Source organism: Bemisia tabaci, chromosome 10 (genome assembly GCF_918797505.1).
Source record: "Bemisia tabaci chromosome 10, PGI_BMITA_v3".
NCBI classification, from domain to species: Eukaryota; Metazoa; Arthropoda; class Insecta; order Hemiptera; family Aleyrodidae; genus Bemisia; species Bemisia tabaci.
The window spans coordinates 34,656,882-34,678,137 of record NC_092802.1 but is presented as its reverse complement, the minus strand read 5'-3'; the positions used below and the strand labels follow the sequence as shown (position 1 = coordinate 34,678,137).

General features: G+C 34.4%; 1 protein-coding gene across 1 annotated transcript in view; it reads left to right on the top strand.

Annotated features, from left to right (window-relative positions):
- LpR1 (Lipophorin receptor 1) overlaps positions 1-17,199 on the top strand; it is a gene marked incomplete in the record, with an annotated part of 731,049 nt that extends 713,850 nt beyond the window's left edge. Inside the window, 8 exon segments of the mRNA XM_072305525.1 lie at positions 2,000-2,251; positions 3,285-3,585; positions 4,538-4,756; positions 6,046-6,397; positions 7,023-7,221; positions 7,873-7,991; positions 8,459-8,611; positions 9,511-17,199. Coding sequence (XP_072161626.1) covers positions 2,000-2,251; positions 3,285-3,585; positions 4,538-4,756; positions 6,046-6,397; positions 7,023-7,221; positions 7,873-7,991; positions 8,459-8,611; positions 9,511-9,555 — 1,640 coding nt within the window.
- Positions 17,200-21,256: the final 4,057 nt, after the last annotated feature.

The following is a 21,256-nucleotide window of genomic DNA, read 5'->3' as shown; positions in this document are numbered from 1 at the left end:
AAGCGCCATAGGAGGAGGAAGGTAGAGGGGGCTTGGATTGGCGGCGAAACCGGGCGTCGGGCTCATTTTGTCCAATACTCGCAATGCTTTTCCATGGTGCTAGTTCCGTTGACAGAAGGCATCGACATTCTAAATTCCTCAAAGGAACTCAAATTGGCGCTTAGTTCCATTTGACAGAATACGTCCAATCTATAGTCGAAGGAGACATAGGGAGTATGGAGCGATCCTATTGGTTGAAATGGGTGGCTCCTATAGACTAAGGGTGTAAATGATGGACTAGCTAAAGGGTCTTTCGTGGGTTGCCGTTAGTTAGTCTATCCCTTTCCTCCTTTGTCCATTATAACCACCCGCTTCCTCCAATAGGAACCCTCCAAATCCCTTTTGTCTTCTTTGTCCATAGCTTTGTCTATCAAGTTCAATAATTGGCCCGCAGGGTGTCTAGCGATCGAGATACCGGGAAATGTCAGGGAATTTTTTTTGGGTGTGTCAGGGAAATCATATGGAAAACGTCAGGAAATCCGCAAAAATTCGGCTTTTCAGTGATTTTGATTCTGCAAGTGATTTCCGTGTCAGGAAAACGTCAAGGAAATGGAAAAAACCCGAATTTTTCGGAAAATGTTTCACGAATTTTACTCTCACCGAAATTTCTACCAACATTTCTACCAGAATTGAACCTTGTTTAACAGAAAGGAACCAAGCCACATCAGTCATTGCCAAATTTAACTGGGCAATCAAATTTTTTATGAGAGAGCGTTCGTGCGGATTCCTTTGAAAATTTTTAGGAATTTGCCCCGTACCGTGGAGAAAATTCACTGAAATTTGTACGAAAAACCGCTCAACCATTTTCATGTAAAAAATTAAATCGCTCAATTAAATTTGGCAATAACTGATGTGGCTTGGTTCATTTCTGTTTAACGTGGTCAAATTTCTACTGATTTCTTTTAAATTTTGAAAATGAGACAAACATATCTAGCATAAGTTCAGGCACCATATGTTTTTCTCTATTTATTATGTTATATTCGTGAACCATGAAAAAATTCTTACGTGCATCTTTCGCTTCAACCGTGTCGAAAAATTAGGAATATTTTTCCTTTTTGTCAGGGAAATGTCAGGAAATTATTTTTTCCGTCTGTCAGGGAATTTTACAATTTTTTCCCAGTTTTTTGCCGTTTTTGTCATGGGAACCATCAAATTTTTTACCTTTTTTTCCTTTAATTACTAGACACCCTGGGATCCGTCCTTTTCCAAATTCTCGTTCTTTGAACTTAATTTCACTCTTGATACATCCAAAAAGCAACTCACTATACCTACCAAAGTACCACACTGCCATGCTAAGGAAAATGCCGTATTAACCTTCAGGCGTTGCCAAATTTCCTTTGATAAAACACACATTTCCTGGTTAACTTTTGAATATTTTTCTTCAAATTTTTTAGATCATTTTGTTCGTAATCTCACCTAAAGCCTCCGAAAATTTCAAAGAAAAACGTTTATAACTTTCCTTAAAAATAAACGTTTTATTGAAGGAAATTTGGCAACTCTCGAATGTTCATACGACGTTCTTCCTTAGCACGGCAGCATAGATTGCAATGATTCAGAATTACACTGTAAAATCATTGCTGATGCATCGGAGTGTTGTGTATGTTGCCTATCTACTAATTGAAGGGGCATCTCTAATTGAAATTTATTCCAATAAAAAGATAAACTGCAATATTTCAATCGCATAAAAGATCGCCTATCCTTCTGAGAAAGGAACTTATCTTGCTGATAGTTTAAAATCGGTATTTATTAACCCAATGATGCATAAATATTGCAATACCATGGTAAGAAAATTTCAATTTTACTGCCCGAAATCGCAATTTTATTTCAATATTTTTACTGCACTGTGCTGTTTTGGTGCTTTCTGTGCTTTAGTTGAGCTCTCTTTGTCAATTAATGTAAGTCATCGATACCAGTCAATTTCTACAGAACCGTCTTATGAAAATTTAATTTTTCCTTTCAGGTACGAGGAAACCTGCATGTAAGGAGGGTGAAGAATTTGACTGTGGAGGCAACATATGCATTCCATGGTCGAAAGTCTGTGACAAACAGCCTGATTGCCCAGGATGGGAGGATGAGGACAAATCTAAATGTGGAATCAATGAATGTCTGGTCAACAACGGAGGTTGTTCTCAAACTTGTGTCGACACAGCCATCGGCTATCATTGCAGCTGTCGTGTTGGTTACAAACTACTTGATAATGTGACTTGTGTTGGTGAGTATTCATGGTTTGGTTTCACTTTTGCTTCAATTTTTCTGAGAGATACGAAGTAAGAGTATGAGGTCAATCCCATGTTATCTGTTGATGTAATTTTATGCAAACCTGAAGATCACAAATAATATTTTTTCTCAAATATTGGATGCGAAAAAGAAAAGCTATCAGAAGTAGGTATTCAAAATAAGGGGTTAATAGTGCGATCTTTTTTTTGATATCAGGAAAGTGTAGCTGATGAGTTAAAAAGGCAACAAAGCCTCTTCTGTCCACTTCTTAAAAATAATGGAATGATACCGTCGTTTTTTATTGAAGAGATAAAAAACCTTCATAACAAAAATTCAATGCAAGACGAACCTTGTTTTTGAATTCTGAAGTAATTTCTGTGACTTAACTTATGCAAAAGATGCAAGTTGATGTTAAACGTCAATTTTCTCATTTCATATCAAATAGATCATCGACAGGAAGTCGGAAATAAAGAAATATTTGTGTTAATTGTTTGTTTTCCGCTTGAAGGATGGATGTATTTCAATTGTGCTTTTTTAGTATTTTTTACTGACACTCAAGTTTTCAGAAAAGAAACTTTTCCTGAATTTTCCAAAAAGTTTCACTGATTTTTTTTACTTTTTCAAGAATAGACTGTAAAATTTTCACACGAATTTGTGCGATGGTTCTCCCATGACAAAATTAAATGTTCGTGGAAATACCTTAACAATACAGATAAGATACGTTATTTTGTGCAAGAGAGAACGAATTTTTTATCATAAGCAATAGATTCTCTTTAAAGATTTGTGATCTTTCTATAACAACTTGTATGCATTATTATGTAAAAAAATATCTTTCCCTCTATTTTTTGTAACTTTTCTGTAATTTGTTTACATATCTACTAATTTTCCAACAGATTTTTTGTGTAAAATTAAATATTGGGGATCAAAATCTGTTGCAGTCACTCATTACTTTTAGTGTCAATCGTTTCGTGTTTCCTCATGTTTCTACAGTTTCGTTTCGTTCTATTCCTATAATTTGCTTTTTCCAGATATTAATGAATGTGAGATTCCCGGCTCCTGTTCGCAAATTTGTATCAATGAAAAAGGCACATACAAATGCGAGTGTCACCCTGGTTACTTGCGAGACCCTCACGATCACACACGGTGTAAAGCTGCTGAAGGACACGCATCACTCTTGTTTGCGAGGAGACATGATATCCGTAAAATATCAATGGATCACCATGAAATGACCGTCATAGTCAATAATACAAAGTTAGCCACCGCTTTGGACTACGTCTTTCGAACTGGGATGATATTTTGGAGTGACCAGTCAACCAATACCATTTACAAGTAAGGATCATAAATTTGTTGCCTCTTTATTTGATGCAAAGTCTTTGAGATTACGTGCTGTTTGTTTGGATAGAAGTGGAACTATGGGTGGAGTATTAGTGTGCGAGGAAAATTGTATGTGAAGAGAATTAAAGAAAAGCAAATTCTGCTAGCCATCCAAACCTCATGAGAGACCTACAAACTTGCCAGGCAAAAAGTAGTCGCAAAAACGTGGTCACAACATTACTGCCAAAATTAATGTTGCAGCAACACTTTTGTAAAGTTTTTCTGCCGTTATTTTTGGCAGTTGCCAGCTGGGAAATTGTTTCTTGTAGTGCAAAATTTAAGTTTCTACTTTATGTTTAGGGGGGAATAATAAACAGGGTGTCTACCATCAGTGAAAACCGGAAATGTCAGGTATCTATTTTGGTGTCATCAGGGAAAATCAAGAAAATATTAGGAAATTTAGTCATGGATCAGGAAATTCAAAGCATGTCAAACATTTTTAACTAAAATCAATATGCAGTTCAGCATGTGTAAAAGTGAAACATTTCATTCAATTCACTTAGTATGTTGGTTTGTAAAACCAAATGAGTGTCAATTTATTCATGCAAAAAATCTGGAAAATACATTTGAGGGGCTTGGAGGACAAGGCGCAAAAGGGCAGTTTTTGCAATTTCAAGAAATGCGTGCCAGAGTTTCAAAATTTCATGCAGCCTTATGGCAGCAAGGAAGTTTGAACTCACTTTTTGATGCTTTACAGTTGGATTTTTCTCAGAATATACTTTCAAACTAGTTTTAGTTGAGTTCATGAATATTTCAATTTTTTCGAAAACTGCACTGATGCGCATTGTCCTCCAAACCACTCATTTAATACATCAAGGAAAATATTCGGAAAATCCAAAATAAAATTTTAGTAGACACCCTGATAAATTTTAACAATTTTAATACCTTATCATTGATTTTTTTGCAGAGCACCTATCGACGAAGGCTCAGAGAAAAGCATTGTCATTCAAGATGAAAGGACAACATCTGATGGACTCGCTGTTGACTGGATCTACAACCACATTTATTGGACGGACAGTCAGAGGAACACAATTGAGTTGTCTAATTTTGAAGGAAATATGAGGAAGACTCTTTTCAAACATGACCTTGGAGAGCCAAGAGCTATCGCTTTGAATCCCATTGATGGGTAATGCATAATACTTCTGTAAAAACTTTAAAGAAAATTCAACTTGAATTTTATTTTAACAGATATTCTACTCATACTTAGCTTTTTTATCCTTGCAGATGGAATCCGCTCCTTATTGAACAATAAAAAAATATGAATTAAGGGGCTTAGAGGACAAGGTGTATAAGCGCGGTTTTTGCTGTTTCGAGAAATTGAAGTTTCGAAACTGCATGGATCCTTATGGCAGAAAGAAAGTTCAAACTGACTTTTTGATGCTTAAAAATTGGAATTTGGGAGCGAATTTTTCACAGAATATGCATGAAGACTAGTTTTACTGAAAATAATTGAGATTTCAATTTTTTCGAAAATGGCACTTATGTGCCTTGTCCTCCAAGCCCCTCAATTTTTTTCCCTCTTGCCTTATAGAGACTGAACTTTTGTTTAAATATTAATTTTCACTTCATGACCAGAACTGAAAATCCTATCTTCTCACTTCAAATCATAAAACAAGTGAGAGAAATTTTTTGTCTATGAAGTAATAATGTCCTTTAGAGCTCAGAAAATTAGAGAATAATTTGAAAAGGCTTTTGTCCTATCCCTTTCAGTAGAATAAATAGGTAAATAAAGTAAATGTATAGCCTAACATTGCAAACACATAAGTATATTACTTCTTTCGGATGTGAAAAAAGCTGCGATTGTGTTAAAGGGGGCACTTTTCTTTTATAAAAGGACAAACTCTCAAGGCCATTTCTGCAGTTGGATCAATGGGGGAATCAAGTTTTAAATGCAAAACTTATTGACACCTCCAGAATCATTTATTTTATAATTATTATACAATTTTTAATATGGGTGCTTTAATTCATTTATTTATTTATTTATTATGAATTACGTACATGAGAGCCCTATTATTAGAGCTATGGCACAGGTCAAAAAACACTAGGAATTAGAGTATACAATAATTAAGAATATAAATTACAACTGTTACAACTGTTAGGTGGTGGTTAGTAGAATGTTACTCAACAGCTGAATTCAGGAATTCATTTAAATCATAAAATGCCTTGCTCAGGAGGAGATTTCGAAGTCATAACTTTTCTGATGACCTGTTACGAGGTTCTTTTGTTGTCCTGTGAGAGATTTTTTTTAATGTTTTAAATGTTTAACCATCATAATATTCAATCTCAAATCAAAATTCTACTCTTAATAAGTAGAGTATTTGAACATTACAAGTTTTCATGTCATACGAATTCAAAATTAGACTTGGCGCCAAAATTTTTCACTCAATATACTATGTAATTTTCTGTTTTTTTCAGTTGGATGTTTTGGACCGACTGGGGCAATAAGCCGAAAATTGAACGGGGAGGAATGGATGGTTCCCAACGACAAGTCATCGTGTATGAGGTCCAGTGGGCAAATGGATTAACTCTTGACTTACTAGACAAAAAGATATACTGGGTTGACGCCAAGTTGAACACCATCTCCTCTTGTAACTACAATGGATCTGGACGTCGTCTTATTCTCTACTCGCCAGATGTGCTCAAACATCCATTCGCAATAACGACTTTCGAAGATTGGCTGTTCTGGACCGACTGGGACAAGGCTGCTATTTACAAGGCCAACAAATTTACTGGAAGTAACATTACATCTGTTGCTGCAGAACACATGGTGAATATGTCTTAGGAACTGTGATCATATGAAGGGCATTTTTTTTTTCAGTTTCAAAGCTTTGAAACCAGGGAACATATGAATCAATTACAATGTATTCGTATTTACTGTAGTTTTACAGGGCAAAACCTTGACATAATTTTTGCAGGAAATTTTTGGGAGGTATAATTCAAAACGAAATTCAAACTCAACAGTAATCATATTTTGATTCAATTCAATTGTTTTATCTCTTTTACCTTAGCATAGTAGTTTATTGTATGCTTTAATATAGTTCTCTGTAAAAACAGTGGATGTGGTCTTTTTTTAAAATCACTGCAAGAGCCTCAATTGACATCTGCTTCAAATTTAAAGTTCTAACGCTCATTTTTTAAAGGAAGTTTTGCTATATAATAAATTTCTTGACCAAGCCCTATTTGCCTTACTGATATTGAAATGCACATCTATGAAAACTTGGAATGCAATTTTCTAAAAACATAAAAACTCGACATCTGCTGGTTATACATTTGTGGCTTGATATTAGTAGGTACTCTGTAAATATTCTATGTATACTCTTGTTTCAATTAGATTTGCTCTAGGGAGTTCGTTTTATACTTATCGAAATAACTTTGGATTTTTGTGATTCCAGCTCCACAAGCCAATGGTGGTCCATGTTTATCATCCGTACAGACAACCTGATGGAGTCAATCATTGTGCCCCAGTAAATGGTCACTGCTCACATTTATGCCTTCCTGCCCCTCAGATCAATGCTCAGTCATCAAAAATATCTTGTGCATGTCCAGATCAACTTACATTAATGAGTGACGGGCTCATGTGTGCTGAAAAAAGTAAGAACTTTAATATTGCTTTCTCCATCCATTTCAGGAAAAGCGTCGTTTTCGAAGAAATTTATCTCATTTAAGCTCTCATAGTATTTCTTCAAAAATTTGGTTTTTCATGGGAGAAATTCATATAGAAATTCTTTTCTTACAAGCGTAAAGAAAAATCATTTGAAATTTTTGGCTAAAATTACGCATGCAACAGTTCTCCTTTCAAAAACTGAAAGACTAAAAAGAAAAAAATGCCTTGAAATACTGAAAAAGTGCATTCAAAGTATGTTATTCTGTGCAGGAAAGGACAAATTGTATCATCCATAAATCTAGTGAAGGAAATTTCCTTCAAACAACATTTTAAAAGAATAAAAATAAGGTTTTTTCGAGCAAAATATGCGAAATATTGAAACTTTTGTGTTCAAGAGCACCACTTTATCAATACTGTTGAAGGCAACGCTGAGGTTGGTCGCCTAAATCTCTCAATAATTTTCTTTTTTAAGGTTGAACTATTGATTTATTCCGGCAAATAACTGTGCCTGATTTAAATTAGCCAAAAAACCACCGTTTACTTTTTTTATTCCATTCTTTGTTTTTTTTTTTTTTTTCATTTAAAGTTTAGTTCAATTTATTTTTTAAAAAAAATGTTCAACATTCTCTCCTTTTCAGTGGATAATCACACAGAGACTAGAAATCATGTGGAAATAGCTCAACGAGAATCAGATGGAGGAATGTTTGCGTTATCTGTTATGATTATATCACTGCTAATGGTGCTCTTTGCCGGAGTTGTAAGTATCTTCAAAATCTCTTTTGAGATTGCCTTTTATCGAAAATATGCTCATTTTATCAAATTTTGCCAAATAGGAGGTACAGAGGCATTTATGAAAAGAAGAAATGCCAAAAAATATGTCAAAAGTGTGTTTATAGGTAAAAAGAATCGCAAATGTTTAGAGAGTGTTGAAGGAAAAATAATAATACATATAAAAGAACACAGCTGTCAGTAATAAAAACTAAGTTAACTAAGTTGGTCACAATAAACTCTTCAAACAAAGACTTTTTAGAGTTTACGTATTTTGAACTTTGTCCCCCACATGTTAAATCTATCCATCTATCTATTTATCTAAGTTTGTAAGTTGAAATCAATAATAAAATTTGATATATTGACTGTTAAAAAGTGTTCATCATGGTTCAATTTCCAGTGGAGTGATGAATTAAAAATATCGAAACTAACTTCAAATCGTGTGGATTTTTCCAGGCTGCTTTCATTCTTTATCGGCAGTACATAAGGAGAAATATGACTAGTATGAACTTTGATAATCCAGTCTACAGGAAGACAACGGAAGATCACTTTTCTCTAGAGAAGAATCAGTATCCACCAGCTAGAGTGTATCCCTCTCTGGCAGAAGAAGTAATTGCGTAAATTATTAATATTTATTCTGCATGATTATTTTGATCCTAGCCAAACATTTGCAAAGAAAAAAATGAAGGCTCATTATTTTTTATGCTTGCTTGCGGCACTGATTTTTTAGCCTCTGAAGTGAGTGTACAGGACTGTAAGAGATTAGTGCTAATTGATTAGTATCGTAATGATATTACCTGAGGCAAGATTCCCCAAAAGTTTTTGGTTCAAAAATGTTGCTGTGGTTTTAAGTAGCAGTAGCTCTCATTAATTCGAACATTCTCAATTTAGAGCAAAGGCCGAACCCCTTGAAAAACTCTCTTTATTTCTACTAATAAGCTCACAATTCTAACTTCCTTTGCCTTAAAACCTCAATAGTTCCAAAAAGCCTTCATCTCCTCGAATTTAAAATAATTGAGAGTCTTCTTTAACAAACTGTTCGTAATATTTCAAACACCAAAAAATGTTTCTTAATCTGTATGCTCAAAGCAAGAAAAATCCCCTAGAGTTTTGAAATTTTTTTTATCTCCTTTTTTAGGTGTTGCGCTAAAAATTTTTCTTGTAAACTTCAATCTTGCAAATCAATCCGTTTCATACTTGTCACTTCTTTCCATTAGGCATTAATAAAAGGTCATTAATTTTAGGCAACTTCTAAGTTTTCTACATTGCATTTTTTGTCGCAGTAATTTTGCAAAGTTCCATTCTGTGCGAGAATTTGTAAATTCCAGTAATTCTAATTTTAAAAAAATTGCATATTTTCTTTTTCCAGCGAGAAAAGTTTGAATATTTTGTCTTTTAACTTGCAATATACTTATTCATTATGATGGGACACAATTTAATTAGATATCATTATAAATCATTTGTATCATTCAGCTGATGTGACATGTTCTTTTTGTCATTTTTTTCAGGCTCAGGAACCTCTGACAAGTCCAGGAACGAACGAATATGTATAAAAGGAAAATTCTACTCAACAACCATGATGGACTGATTTTGAAACCTAGTCATTTATTATTTTTCTATCCTTCTTCCATTCTCAATGTCTCCTAGCCAAAGAATAGTCGCTAATTTTTTTATTATCTCAACGTATTTTGTAAATTTTTTACATTCGATTCCTCATTGTGTCTGTTATTCCGTTTTCATTTTGTTTTTCATTCGCTGAAAGAGTTATTTTTATAAGCCTTTGTTCAGTGTTTACCTTAATTTTTATTCCTCCAAAGCCAGTTCTTTACGCTGATTCTGAATCAATATTAGTCTCTATTACTTACGCTGTTCACTACTCATTTGTTGACTCAATCTCTTGAGTTAGCTGAACAGCAAGATTGATTTTAAAATTCAAGCAGGTAGCATCAATTGTATTAAGTTTTCGCCAAGACAAAACATTTGAGAAGTGCAAAAAGGTATGATCATTTCAATTCTGTTAAAATGTGTATATTTACATCGTCAAATAAAGACAGCCTACATTGTTGAATAATTTTCAATTTAAATCAGTGATTAGAAACCAGCTTTGGAGTGAATTAAAAATTAGGCATGCTCATTGTTTCTGAAGTTTGTAAGGAGAGTAACTCCGAGGAATTTCCAAGTTCGTGTGAATTAGCTTTCAAAAATTGTTTTGATTGTAGACTCGGATAGGTTGCTAAAACCCATTCTGCCGTTCTAAAGAAAAACGTCTTAAGAGCACTCACTTATCAATAAATTTCCCCCAACAAATTATTTATTTTTGAGGAAAGTCTTGCACATATTTCCTTGAAGTTCTCAGATATTTTAGATTAAATTGCAAACGAAATTGTCTGAGAAACTGGAAGAAAAATACTCAGGATTTTTCCGGTAAATATATTTTTTGTCACAAGAAATTTGACTACTTCTTAAGGCTCACACGGCGTTTTTCCTTAGTATTACAATCACAAAATTCTATACATTGCTAAAAAATGCTGGTTATGAGTAGACCTGATTTTTTAGTTCATTCTCAGTTCTCTTCATAAGAGACAAATTTCTTTCATGGCACCATGAATCCCACCAGTGTCTTTCACTAACAATAAGATCAGCCATCAGTTTATATGAGATCTTTAAAAATAATGAGCCTTTTTACAAGGGTATTTATGGATTGTAGGTCAAGGGTTTTATGAATTTTGTCGGTCATATTCTCCATAAGATTCTTATAATAATTAATCCAGTCGTACCTAATGGTGCCATGCCTGTGTCATGGAAGTCCTGACTTTTACCATGCTCTCTGGTAGAATACAATCCCAATTCTTTAACTCTTTATATTCATCTCTTTCGTGTCTCATTTTTTGAAGGGTGTGGATATCGTTGACAGGTGTGGTATAGCATAGTATGAAAAACCTTTTTCCAGCATTTTAAGCAAAGCTTTTAGTTCTTGCGATGATTTCTCGAATTTGTATGATTTCCGTAAATGTCGGTAAGATTCTTTTAAATCTGGCAGTTGTTGTATTTTGCATATTCTGTTACCATTAGATTTATTTTTATTGATAGCCTTATCTGTCTCATTGACTTATCGTATTAAATATTGGCTTTTAATGACCGGAATAGGTACTACGCTCAAATTAGTGTGTGGACGTATGAATTTATCGGTAGTTACCATCAGCTTTTCATATTTTTCTTTAATTGAGGTAATCTTTTGGATCGTTTTCTCCTATCATCTACTATACTCAGTAAATATGCTACTCAAAAACAGAAACAAGCCCTGTGTAGTGCACCTATGCTTTGAACATATTTATGGGTGAAAAACAATGAGAATCTTTTTTTAAAGGCAATGTGATATCACATTTAAGGATTTTGCAAAATTTGAAAGATCCTGGCTTGCTGATAAAAGGTCTGCATTTAATTAGTAAAATTTAAAGGTAATTATTATGATTGGAGCTGCTCCTTTACAAAATCTGTCATCCTTCCGTCCATTATTGAGTCTATATATTATCGTTGTCTCATAAACGAAGGAACGTATCTCATCTATGCTGTTTCAGCGTTTCTACAGAAATTTTTTTACTTCATGAGAGAACCAGTGCAGGAATTTTTTTTGTCAACTTCAGTGTTTCTTTTTTCACAAAAGCTAGGAAAAATCACTGAAAATTCAAGCAAATCCATGCATTGGCTTTCCTTAAAAAAAAAATACCAAACAGCCCAATTAAGATATGTTTCTTTGTGTGGTAAACTACGAATTTGTATAGTTTCAATGCACAAATGCGTTATTTTCAAACATTCAGACAGAGAGACTGCCTCATCATTTGAAATATGAAATGAGTATCTACCCAATCTTTTTCACCTCCATACTACAGTGTTGAAAAGCACAAAAGTTCAGTTATTAGCACCCTTTCATGCCTATTTCTTCTCATTTTTCACCTGAAGAGATGTTGGTTTCAGTAAGCATACCTTTAATTCTTCTTTAAATAAAGCAGCAGTTGCTGCATCTTGTGTTGATTTTGCTCATTTTAATAATGATTGGTGGACTAAAAAAACCATTTTAGGTAGTTTTTTTTAATTTTTTTTTTTTGCATTTTGTCAACTCTTTGACTTGTTCATATTTTTTTTTCATCATTGACATTGCCATTATAATTAGATTATTACCAGCTATTGCAGGTTTAGCTGAGAGTGAACTTCAAATCATTTTGACAAATTCTATTTATCGTTGTCCGTAAATTTTAAACCGTCTTATTTTTGGTTTCAATTCATTTTAAAGGAAAAAAAGAATGAAAATTTCAAATCGTAAGTTAAGTACTTATTTTCTTTTGAATGATAGCTGTATTATTTTTTTCTTTTAAAAACGTCCATAAATATGAAAAAATGAATTTTGAATCCATCCATTTTTTCTTTCTATATGCTTGGAAGAGAGAAGTTTTAAGCGTGCCAGTAGGGCTCGCTTTTTGAAATCACTCGGATGTACCATAGTACAGCACACAGATCAACCAATGCTATTCAACGGGTCGTCCAAATACTTTTTTCCTCGCACCCGTTTCTTTGTCTTTGAACCATTACACTGTCAAGCCCTGATGGTCTTTTACCAAAAAATCTAATGAACTGCTAATTGGAAACCCTTGAGAACATTTTTCTGTCAAAACTGTATTATTCAATTTGACAGAAACCTCATAGGAGCTTTCTTACGCTCGGAGGACTCAACTCTAGAACCTTCTTTCCCGCCAAAACTCTATAGCCAATGAGCGTCTTGCACTGTAAGTGCAATCTGTGATGAGCCTCGTGACTCATTATACTATGTACTAATCATGGCCCCTGCCGAAATCCACTTAAACCACTACAGTTATCTCGCGATATAGCTTTGGGTGTCCGGTTTCGAGCAAGGCAATAAAAGACGGCGAGGCGATTAACCGATTAACCATTCACCGTGATGCCAGGATCCACCAAATTTTCTCAAAAATTGTTTTCCGTCTATTTAGCGAGTTTTTCTTTACTTTCCGTTGAAGTACAAATAAAAAGAGACCTCATTTGTAAAAATCGGCCGAATAGGAGAGAAGTTACAGTTCGAAATCCAAAGAGATTAACTGAACGCGATTTCGATGCACGGCAGTTCGCCCAAATCACGGTCGTGCGCAAATGCCGCATATCAGCTTAAAATCAAGATAATTGGACGGAATCTTTAAAATTAATTTACATTCAACGTTCATGAATCAATATTTTCTCCCAAATTTAGCAAAAAGTACCAATTGATGCAAAAAGCAAAGACGTGAAAATAAGAGGTATTTGTCCAACATTTCAGTTATTCGGCACGCTTTTCCAACATACTCATGTTGGATTTTTTCTTCTTGTTTTATTTTCAAATTAATGGGGGATACTCAATTTTTAAAAATTGTATTTATTTGTTACTGAAATCTCATGTCAAGAATTTACTTACATTCTCTGTAATACTGATGTAGTCTCTTAATTATTGGAAATCACTTGAATTTAGTGGCTATCCCCCATTTCCCTTTCGTAAGAAGTAACTTTAAAAATAAAATCAGTTTTGCCTGCTTGTACGAATAAGGATTCCTCAATAAGTCTGGCTATCTATTTTTACTAAATAAGACCATTGTTATTTCGAAAACCAAGCTAGCATCAATACAAGAAACTTTTAAGTTTTTTGAAGTGTTAAAATTCAACTCGCACTGCAAGTAGGAGACCCGTTTTTTGATTGTGTGTGGGCAAATTATGATTTTATCCTGAAACCTTGCTCCAAATTTGAAATAAAAATTAAGGCTTGTTCAAAAGCTGAAAGTAATTATGTTTATCTTAATGCTCTTTTAATTTTGTTAGCTACTTTCATTCTTTTAGAGAAAGCTAAGAGGCAAATTTATTTAAACTTGCACCCTCATTGACCTCTGAGGTTAATAATTTATACCCTTATAAATACCTTGGGTACTCTTGATAATTGATTTGATTCTTTGGCAGCCATGCCATGTATGAGCAAAGCTTAAACCAAAATTAGCCTGTTTCATCTTTGTGTTTGATTATTTTATGTGAAAAAAAAAACGAAGCAATGTTTGCTTATAAATTTTGCGATTATATTTTTTTATCACCAGGGAAAATTCACAGAAAGTTTCAAGGCATTCCGTTACTCAGTTTTTAGGTAGACAATGTCAAGCCAAGTGGAAATTATGTAAAATGAAATGCAGTCCGACTGATCCTTTTTGAATCAATCCAATTAGTCCAATCAAAGAGAAGTATTTCTCTTCAATCTTAAGTGCTAATACACAGCACTTATCTACTCAGTCTAACAGGAACTCTGTACAAGGGAGAACAAACAACATAGTGAAAAGTGTGTGATTGTATATTAGAAGTTTTGTTTAGATGCAAATGCAGCGAGTAACGCGTAGGACATTTCTCTGTATCGATCAAAATTACAACAAACCATCGGATTGAGTAAGCAGAACCATCACATCTACATTGCAGTGTTTTGAAATCTAATGGCCTTTTTTAATTTTTTGAAAGGAACTCAACCAACATCCCTTCTTGCAAATTGTTGCAATTTTTCTTGCTCATGTGGAGGATATTTTCAAAGAAAATTTGGCAAAAATGTTTGTCTGTTTCCTTCATAAATATTGAAATAGGAGATGAGATTTTGAGACATTATCATGTAGAAGTGACTGTTTCGTGTGCTTGCCAAACATTTTTGCCGAAAAAAGTTTAAAATATGAAAATTTTATGGATAAAATAAAACCTGCTCATTCTTAGATAAGAATTGTTTTATGTTTATTTAGTTCAATTTTTATAATTTTAAGCACTAGATCATAATTTTAATGTAGCATGACAGGCATAAAGTAGAGAATGTTGGTTATTTGGGAAGGTCCTTTTTTTGCTAAACTGAAACATTGCAGTGTTTCTCATGAGAAAGTTAAAAATTGGAAAGTTTTAAACTGCTGTGACTTTACATTTGGAAGTTTAGGAGGGGTCAAAGTCAAGCTGCTTCAACAGGTTGGTTCAACACCCGTTGAATTTCTCATTGTTGCTTGGATATGAAATTTTGGACTGACTCTAGATGGAAAAAGTAAACCAGTGCGGTTGAATATCATTAAAAGATTTTGCGGTGTACTTGAACGTCACGTCACTTTAAAGCCTCTTTTTTTAAAAACTAAACCTTGTAAAATAGAAAATTATTTTTTAACTGTAATATTTAAAATATGATCATCCCTAGCAGACAAACTTGGAAGACCTGTAGTATATAATTATTCAAATTCATTTAGTCTACTCTTTATGGAATAAAATATGTGTTTGCATAAAGGTTATTCCATCAATCATGTGAATATTGCTTAAGGTTGTAAATATTTGTATATGTTATTTGAATATATTTCCAGTTGATCTATTCTTAATTTTTTTGTATGGTTTTTAGAATCTTTGAATTACTTAATTTTGAATTTCAAATCCTTTTCCATGCGCTTTCATGTCACTGACCATTTTACTTCTATGTGGGAAATTAATGAACAGAAACTCAAGCTACTTTAAGTTAGAGTATCTATAAAAACAGTTTTAAAAAAAATTTTTGTCATTTTTGCAGTAAAAAAATTGACAGATTGCATTTCATAAGACTTAAAAAATATTTTTGTAAAAATTTTGGGAACGCATATGAATTAGTTTTCGCCGAGATCAATGCAATGCGAGTGAAAAGTCTTTTGAATGCAGCGCATATTGAGTTTACTTAGTTCTAAATAAATTGACGAGGAACAATACAAGGCTCGAAATTGCAAAATTTGCTACAAGTATGTTTTCTTTTAATATTATCGATCATTGAAAACTTACAGAACGCTAAAAAAATAGTTTAGATCATATGAAAGAAAATTCTACTCCCAAGCTTCCTCTCACCTTTGTATGATAAAATCAGTCATTTTCTCTCTTTTTTCTAACTCAAGAATGAAATTCTGAAAAAATCATTTAAAAATATTTTTGTGGGAAGGGGTAAACAAATTTTAACTTGCGAATTTGCAATACAAGAAACTCGCGAATCAATGTCGCATGAAAGTGCTTTTTCCCCCTTTTTTTGTAAATAGGTAAAAATTATGTCCAATAATCTTAAATATGTTTTATCCTTACATTTTACAAAATTGTGCTTTAGTAATTGTTTTCAATTATCGAAGCACAGTTTCACTCTGATTCTTTTGTTTTTACATCAGGTGGCTCTGTTGCACAGACGATTTAATTGTTTGTTCTTTTCGTCATGGTCACCTCTCTTTGTCGACAGGTAACCCTTGAGAAAGCATCCAACTGTAAAAATATTTATTCTCTGTGCGTTATGGAATTCAATCACTCAAATGTTCCTCTGATTAAAGTCCGTTTATTCTGCAGCATTCAAACCGAAGGCAAATAAGACGACAAGAGTTTTTCCAACGTGAAAGAAAATTTTTTCCATTTATCATAGCTAATTTATGATGAACCTGATGATTCCAACCAATACAATTGAAATATTGGGAACCCTGTTCAGTGGTTCAGTTTGTAATTTAAAAATCTATGCCTTCTTTTGAATTTTAAAGATCTTAATCTCTGCTTTACTCTGGTTCATGCTGAAATTATTTTAAACAAGTATTGAAATGAATCTATGTCAAAAAAATTATCTCGGAAAATTGAATGTTTATAGAATCCTGTCAAAAAGAGAGAAAATTGGATCATTTGTAGATTTTCCAGACAAGCGAACATAGGTAACTTCATCTCCCTTGAAAAATATCCTCTTCCATTTGCTCGGAAACCGTTTGAAATTTCTAGGTAACTAAAATTTTTACTGATCTTTTTTCTTAATAAGCGCAGAAATCAGTAAAATTTTGTAAAGAAATTGCACAGTCATATTATGATAAAAAAGAACTGTTTAAATCAATTTTGTAACCTTGGAATGGAGTTACCTTCCTTCTTTTGGAAAACGATGAATTTTTGCAGATGATGGAATGGTGGACTATGGTTCTGACCCTATGAAGCAATTTCTTGAACTTTCTTCCATCTCAAGGTGTCAAATTTACTGATATATCCATTTGAGGCTGACCAATCACTGTTCAACTACAATTAACAACACATGTGTCATTGAATTTGTCTGTAGTGCAAGGCTTACCTTTTAACTGTATATACTTTATCCCGGTCCAGTTTATTTTTAATAAATTTTTTTAAAAGATACAAAACTTCTTTTTATTATTTCAGTCGCTGGAAATTCAAGTTCTCATTAATTTTAAGTTAAATTCAAACACCGATGAGGACTGCAAAGTGGCCCAATGATCAAACTGTGTTGCCGTGATGGCAAAGAGAGCAGTTCAGCAACTATTCAGCACTCAAAGAAATAGGCTCCATTGTAACACACACTGCAATTAATTAATGCCTGATTTTGTTCAAATAGACTCACATGTTCTTACTATCAGGCAGAGCGTTCGAACTGCCAAGCACTAAAAACGCTAATTTCTCGTTTGTGAGTTACATTTTGAACACTGGAAAAAAAACACATTGGATCTAGAGTCCAGACTCTTGAAAACATTGACAAGAAAAAATACTCTTGATTCAATTGGATTTTTGCTTGAATCAAAACGAAATCCGCTTAAATTAAGAGGCTTGGTTCTTGATTTAAGCTAGATTCTGATTGAATCAAGAGTACTTTTTCTTGTTGATGTTTTTAAGAGTCTGCACTCTAGATCCAATGTGTTTTTTTTCCAGTGAATCTTTCATTGGGCTCACCGTGTTTTATAAGAAATTTTGATCTGAATATTTGATTTTTGATCGAAATTTGAAAGTTTGATGTAACTCTTGTCTAGGTCCTATAGTTAGATCCAGCAAAAAAGAATCAAAAGATATAATCTCAAAAAATTTAGTCAATATAGAATTCAGCTCATCTGGAAGCTTATGGTTTCCTGCTAATAATTTTAAATTCACAAATAATATCTAGCATGCAAAAAATTTGCTCTGAATTTCGGTCTTGCATTAAGTTCAATGGAAGAATTAAACTTCAAATCTAATTTCTCCTGCTCTAAATTCCGAGCCTCTGATTTCTTATCGCTAAACGCTGTTCAATCCATCATTTTATGAGCAATTTCACGCTCTCAAGTCTCAACGAAGTACCTATCTGTTTTCCTTAACAGAAAAAACGCCCGTAATTTTATGTGTATGCAATTTCAACGGAAAGAACATACAAGTTGCCTATACAATTTTTTGAAGGAGTTTCTAAGTTGAACGCAACAGCCAACTTGCAATCTCTCCCAAACTTTTCCAACAAACTTTCATGAGGTTTGAACATCAACCTCACAAAGTTCGATCGCGACGTTGCGAGTTTCCGATGATGTTTGTTTCTTATTCCTCCATTACATTTTATAAGTAGCATATTTTGACGTTTTCTGTGAATTTCTCTATTTTGCCCATAGTGTAAAACCGAAACCTTTCCGAAACCGCGTAAGCTCTCCGCGGGGCCGTTTAATTATTAAAAAGGGAACCCGCGGGGGGGGGGGGGGGGCTTTGTACAGATGCACTTGGAAGAGGGAAGAGTGCTTCACAGGGGAGCAGAGCAGGACAAAAATGTCTTACGTGTTCTTAGAAGATCCATTATCCTCTGAAACTTTATCAAAATCACACTAGAAAAATGATAAAACACTTTTTCTCTAATTAAGAGAAAGACACTTGTCATCTTTGATTCATAGAAAACTTTCTTTGAGTGAAAGACGTTTCTCAATTAAAATGAATTTTTTTAATTCAAAGAAATTTATATTTTTCACGGAAATCATTTCATTTGACTTTATACTTAGGTTTAGCGTAAAATTATAAGGCAACTGCATGTGAAAGAGCACTTTTCAAATGTGCAGAAGCAGGTTAAATTATTTCATAACCCCAACTGCATTTTCTTCGATGAATATTGGGCCAAGTGCTGTGTCGGCGTGTGATAGGCATCCTGGTCGAACGCATGGAACATAAATGTAAAAATCGGACATATTTTGTTGTAGGTAGATGTTAGATCAGTATTGTAGGTACTAATTTTTCGTCCACTATTTGGATCACATTTTTCAATTTGGAACCACCATTTCTGGCCCATTTTCGAAACAACATACATGCCATTACTTTTCCTATGGAGATTGGTGATTTTATGGGAGAGCCAGAGATAGTGGTTCCTCATTGCAAAATGTAATCCATTTATTGCAGGTGAGTACTCAATATCTTTAAGAACCTCCAATGGCTAACTTGCAAGTCTATCAGGCATTTCGCATGCAACCATTTTAACTCCTATATACGCGTGTATTCCCGGGAGTGTCCTATCCCGTGTCCCTCGAAATTATTTTGAATGTATTTCAAATTCCTTTTGGATCAATTGGATTACATTTTGCAATAAAGAACCACTATCTCTGGCTCTTTTGTAAAAGACCCTGTCTGCATATGGAAACCAAGGGCATTTATATTGCTTCTAAAATGAGCCAGAAATAGTGGTTCCTTATTGCAAAATGTGGTCCAATTACATGTGTTTATTGGGCCTCGAACTAATAGAAACATGGAATTTTTGCGGCAGGTTGCTTTGGCAACAAAGATAGAGGCGGGGCAGGTTCAGCACATGAATCGAAAATTCTGGGGGAAAAAGTTGAGCATTATTTTTGTGCCCAAAGGAAACTTTTTAGCATTAAAACGGTTTTCTTGCGGCCCCTGATGGAACAGCTGCGCTAATAACAGAATCGTATTTTGATTATTCTAGTTTTTAGATTCGCGAAAAATAATGACATCCGTCGGAACACCAAGTTTTACACGTCTAATATTAATGGAGATAACGTACAAGTCAAAAAACACAGCGTATATGACATCACACGCCGTAGTGGTGCATACTATGGTTCCTTTCATCTTGATTCCATCCATCTTTTAAGAGCAAACATTGCAAATTCATGTATCACTAATTAAATTATCCAAGTTGGAAGAAACCACGGCATGTATACTTTTACAGTGAAGTATGTCATACATCGTGTATTTCGATCGGAGATAGTTCCGTTAATATTTGACGTGGAAACATGGTGTTTGAACAGATCTAATTGTTGCTGATCTTTCAGCTTAAACCATCAAAACGCGATTCCATGATTTTGACCTACCTATTGCCCCGAAGTGTGCAGCCTAAAGCTGCATTCAGGCATTCCCTGGTAAAAATTGGCGATAGGAGCTGCGTTTCAAAATACCATAGGAGTTCTTACAGCCGACTGAAGAAGGCGATAGAAAATCATAAAGCTGGCTGTAGAAAGTGGAAAAAATCGTACGGCCGGGCTACACGAAGCGATAAAAAATTAAACAGCCGGGCTATAGTTCCTGTCGCCGGGCTTTACACTTTATCTCCTGGCTGTTGCTTTTTCGCCATCGGCTATGAAAGGCTATCAGGAATTGTGTAGAAATTCGTGTGCTTTGGAAATCATTAAGTTTGATACGGAACCACCTTAATATTTACAAAACAAACGTTGTATTTTCCTTTAATACATATTTTTCTTCATCAATTAAAACAAGAATAATCCATACAGGATGTGCAAACATTTCAAAATCATGAGTTGAATAACGCTGTCTCCGCCAGATTAAATATTAGAGCCTAACACAAAGCGGAGCGGCGACGCATTGGCGCCTACAAACCTAACAGGGATACTTCACGCACTGCGCAATGCGTGAAGTATCCCTGTTAGGTTTGTCGGCGCCAATATGCGCGTTCAGCGCTGGCTGCCCGCCCGCCGCGCTGCGCCGCAACGTGCCGCGGCGCTTGAAGCAACTATTTCACACCAGAAGTATTGCACAGTATCGTACGAAATTGAAGGCGCTCCAACATATTAGGAATGGCAGGGATCCTTCAAAAGTACGGAGCTTCCCTCGCAAAATAAATCAAGATACTACGGCCCGAAAAGAGAGCGGTAGTCCAAAAACTCACTAAGTCCTAGCATCCGTAATTAGTGACGTTTAGCATACACTTTATCGCCTGGCTGTTGCTTAGTCGCCATCAGCTATAAAAGGCTATAAGAAATTGTGTAGCCGGCTATAGAAGCTATTGGAAATCTTCCAGCCGGCCGCAGGTCTATGGTATTTTGGAACACAGATTCTACTGCCAATTTTTACCAGGGTTGCGATTAAGGAACCAATAGCGCCTGCAATTTCGTGTCCATGCAAAACGCGCATCCTTAGACTTAAAGCATCCAGAGATTGCTATTAAGGAAACAATAGCGCCTGCAATTTCGTTTGCATACATCATGCACATCC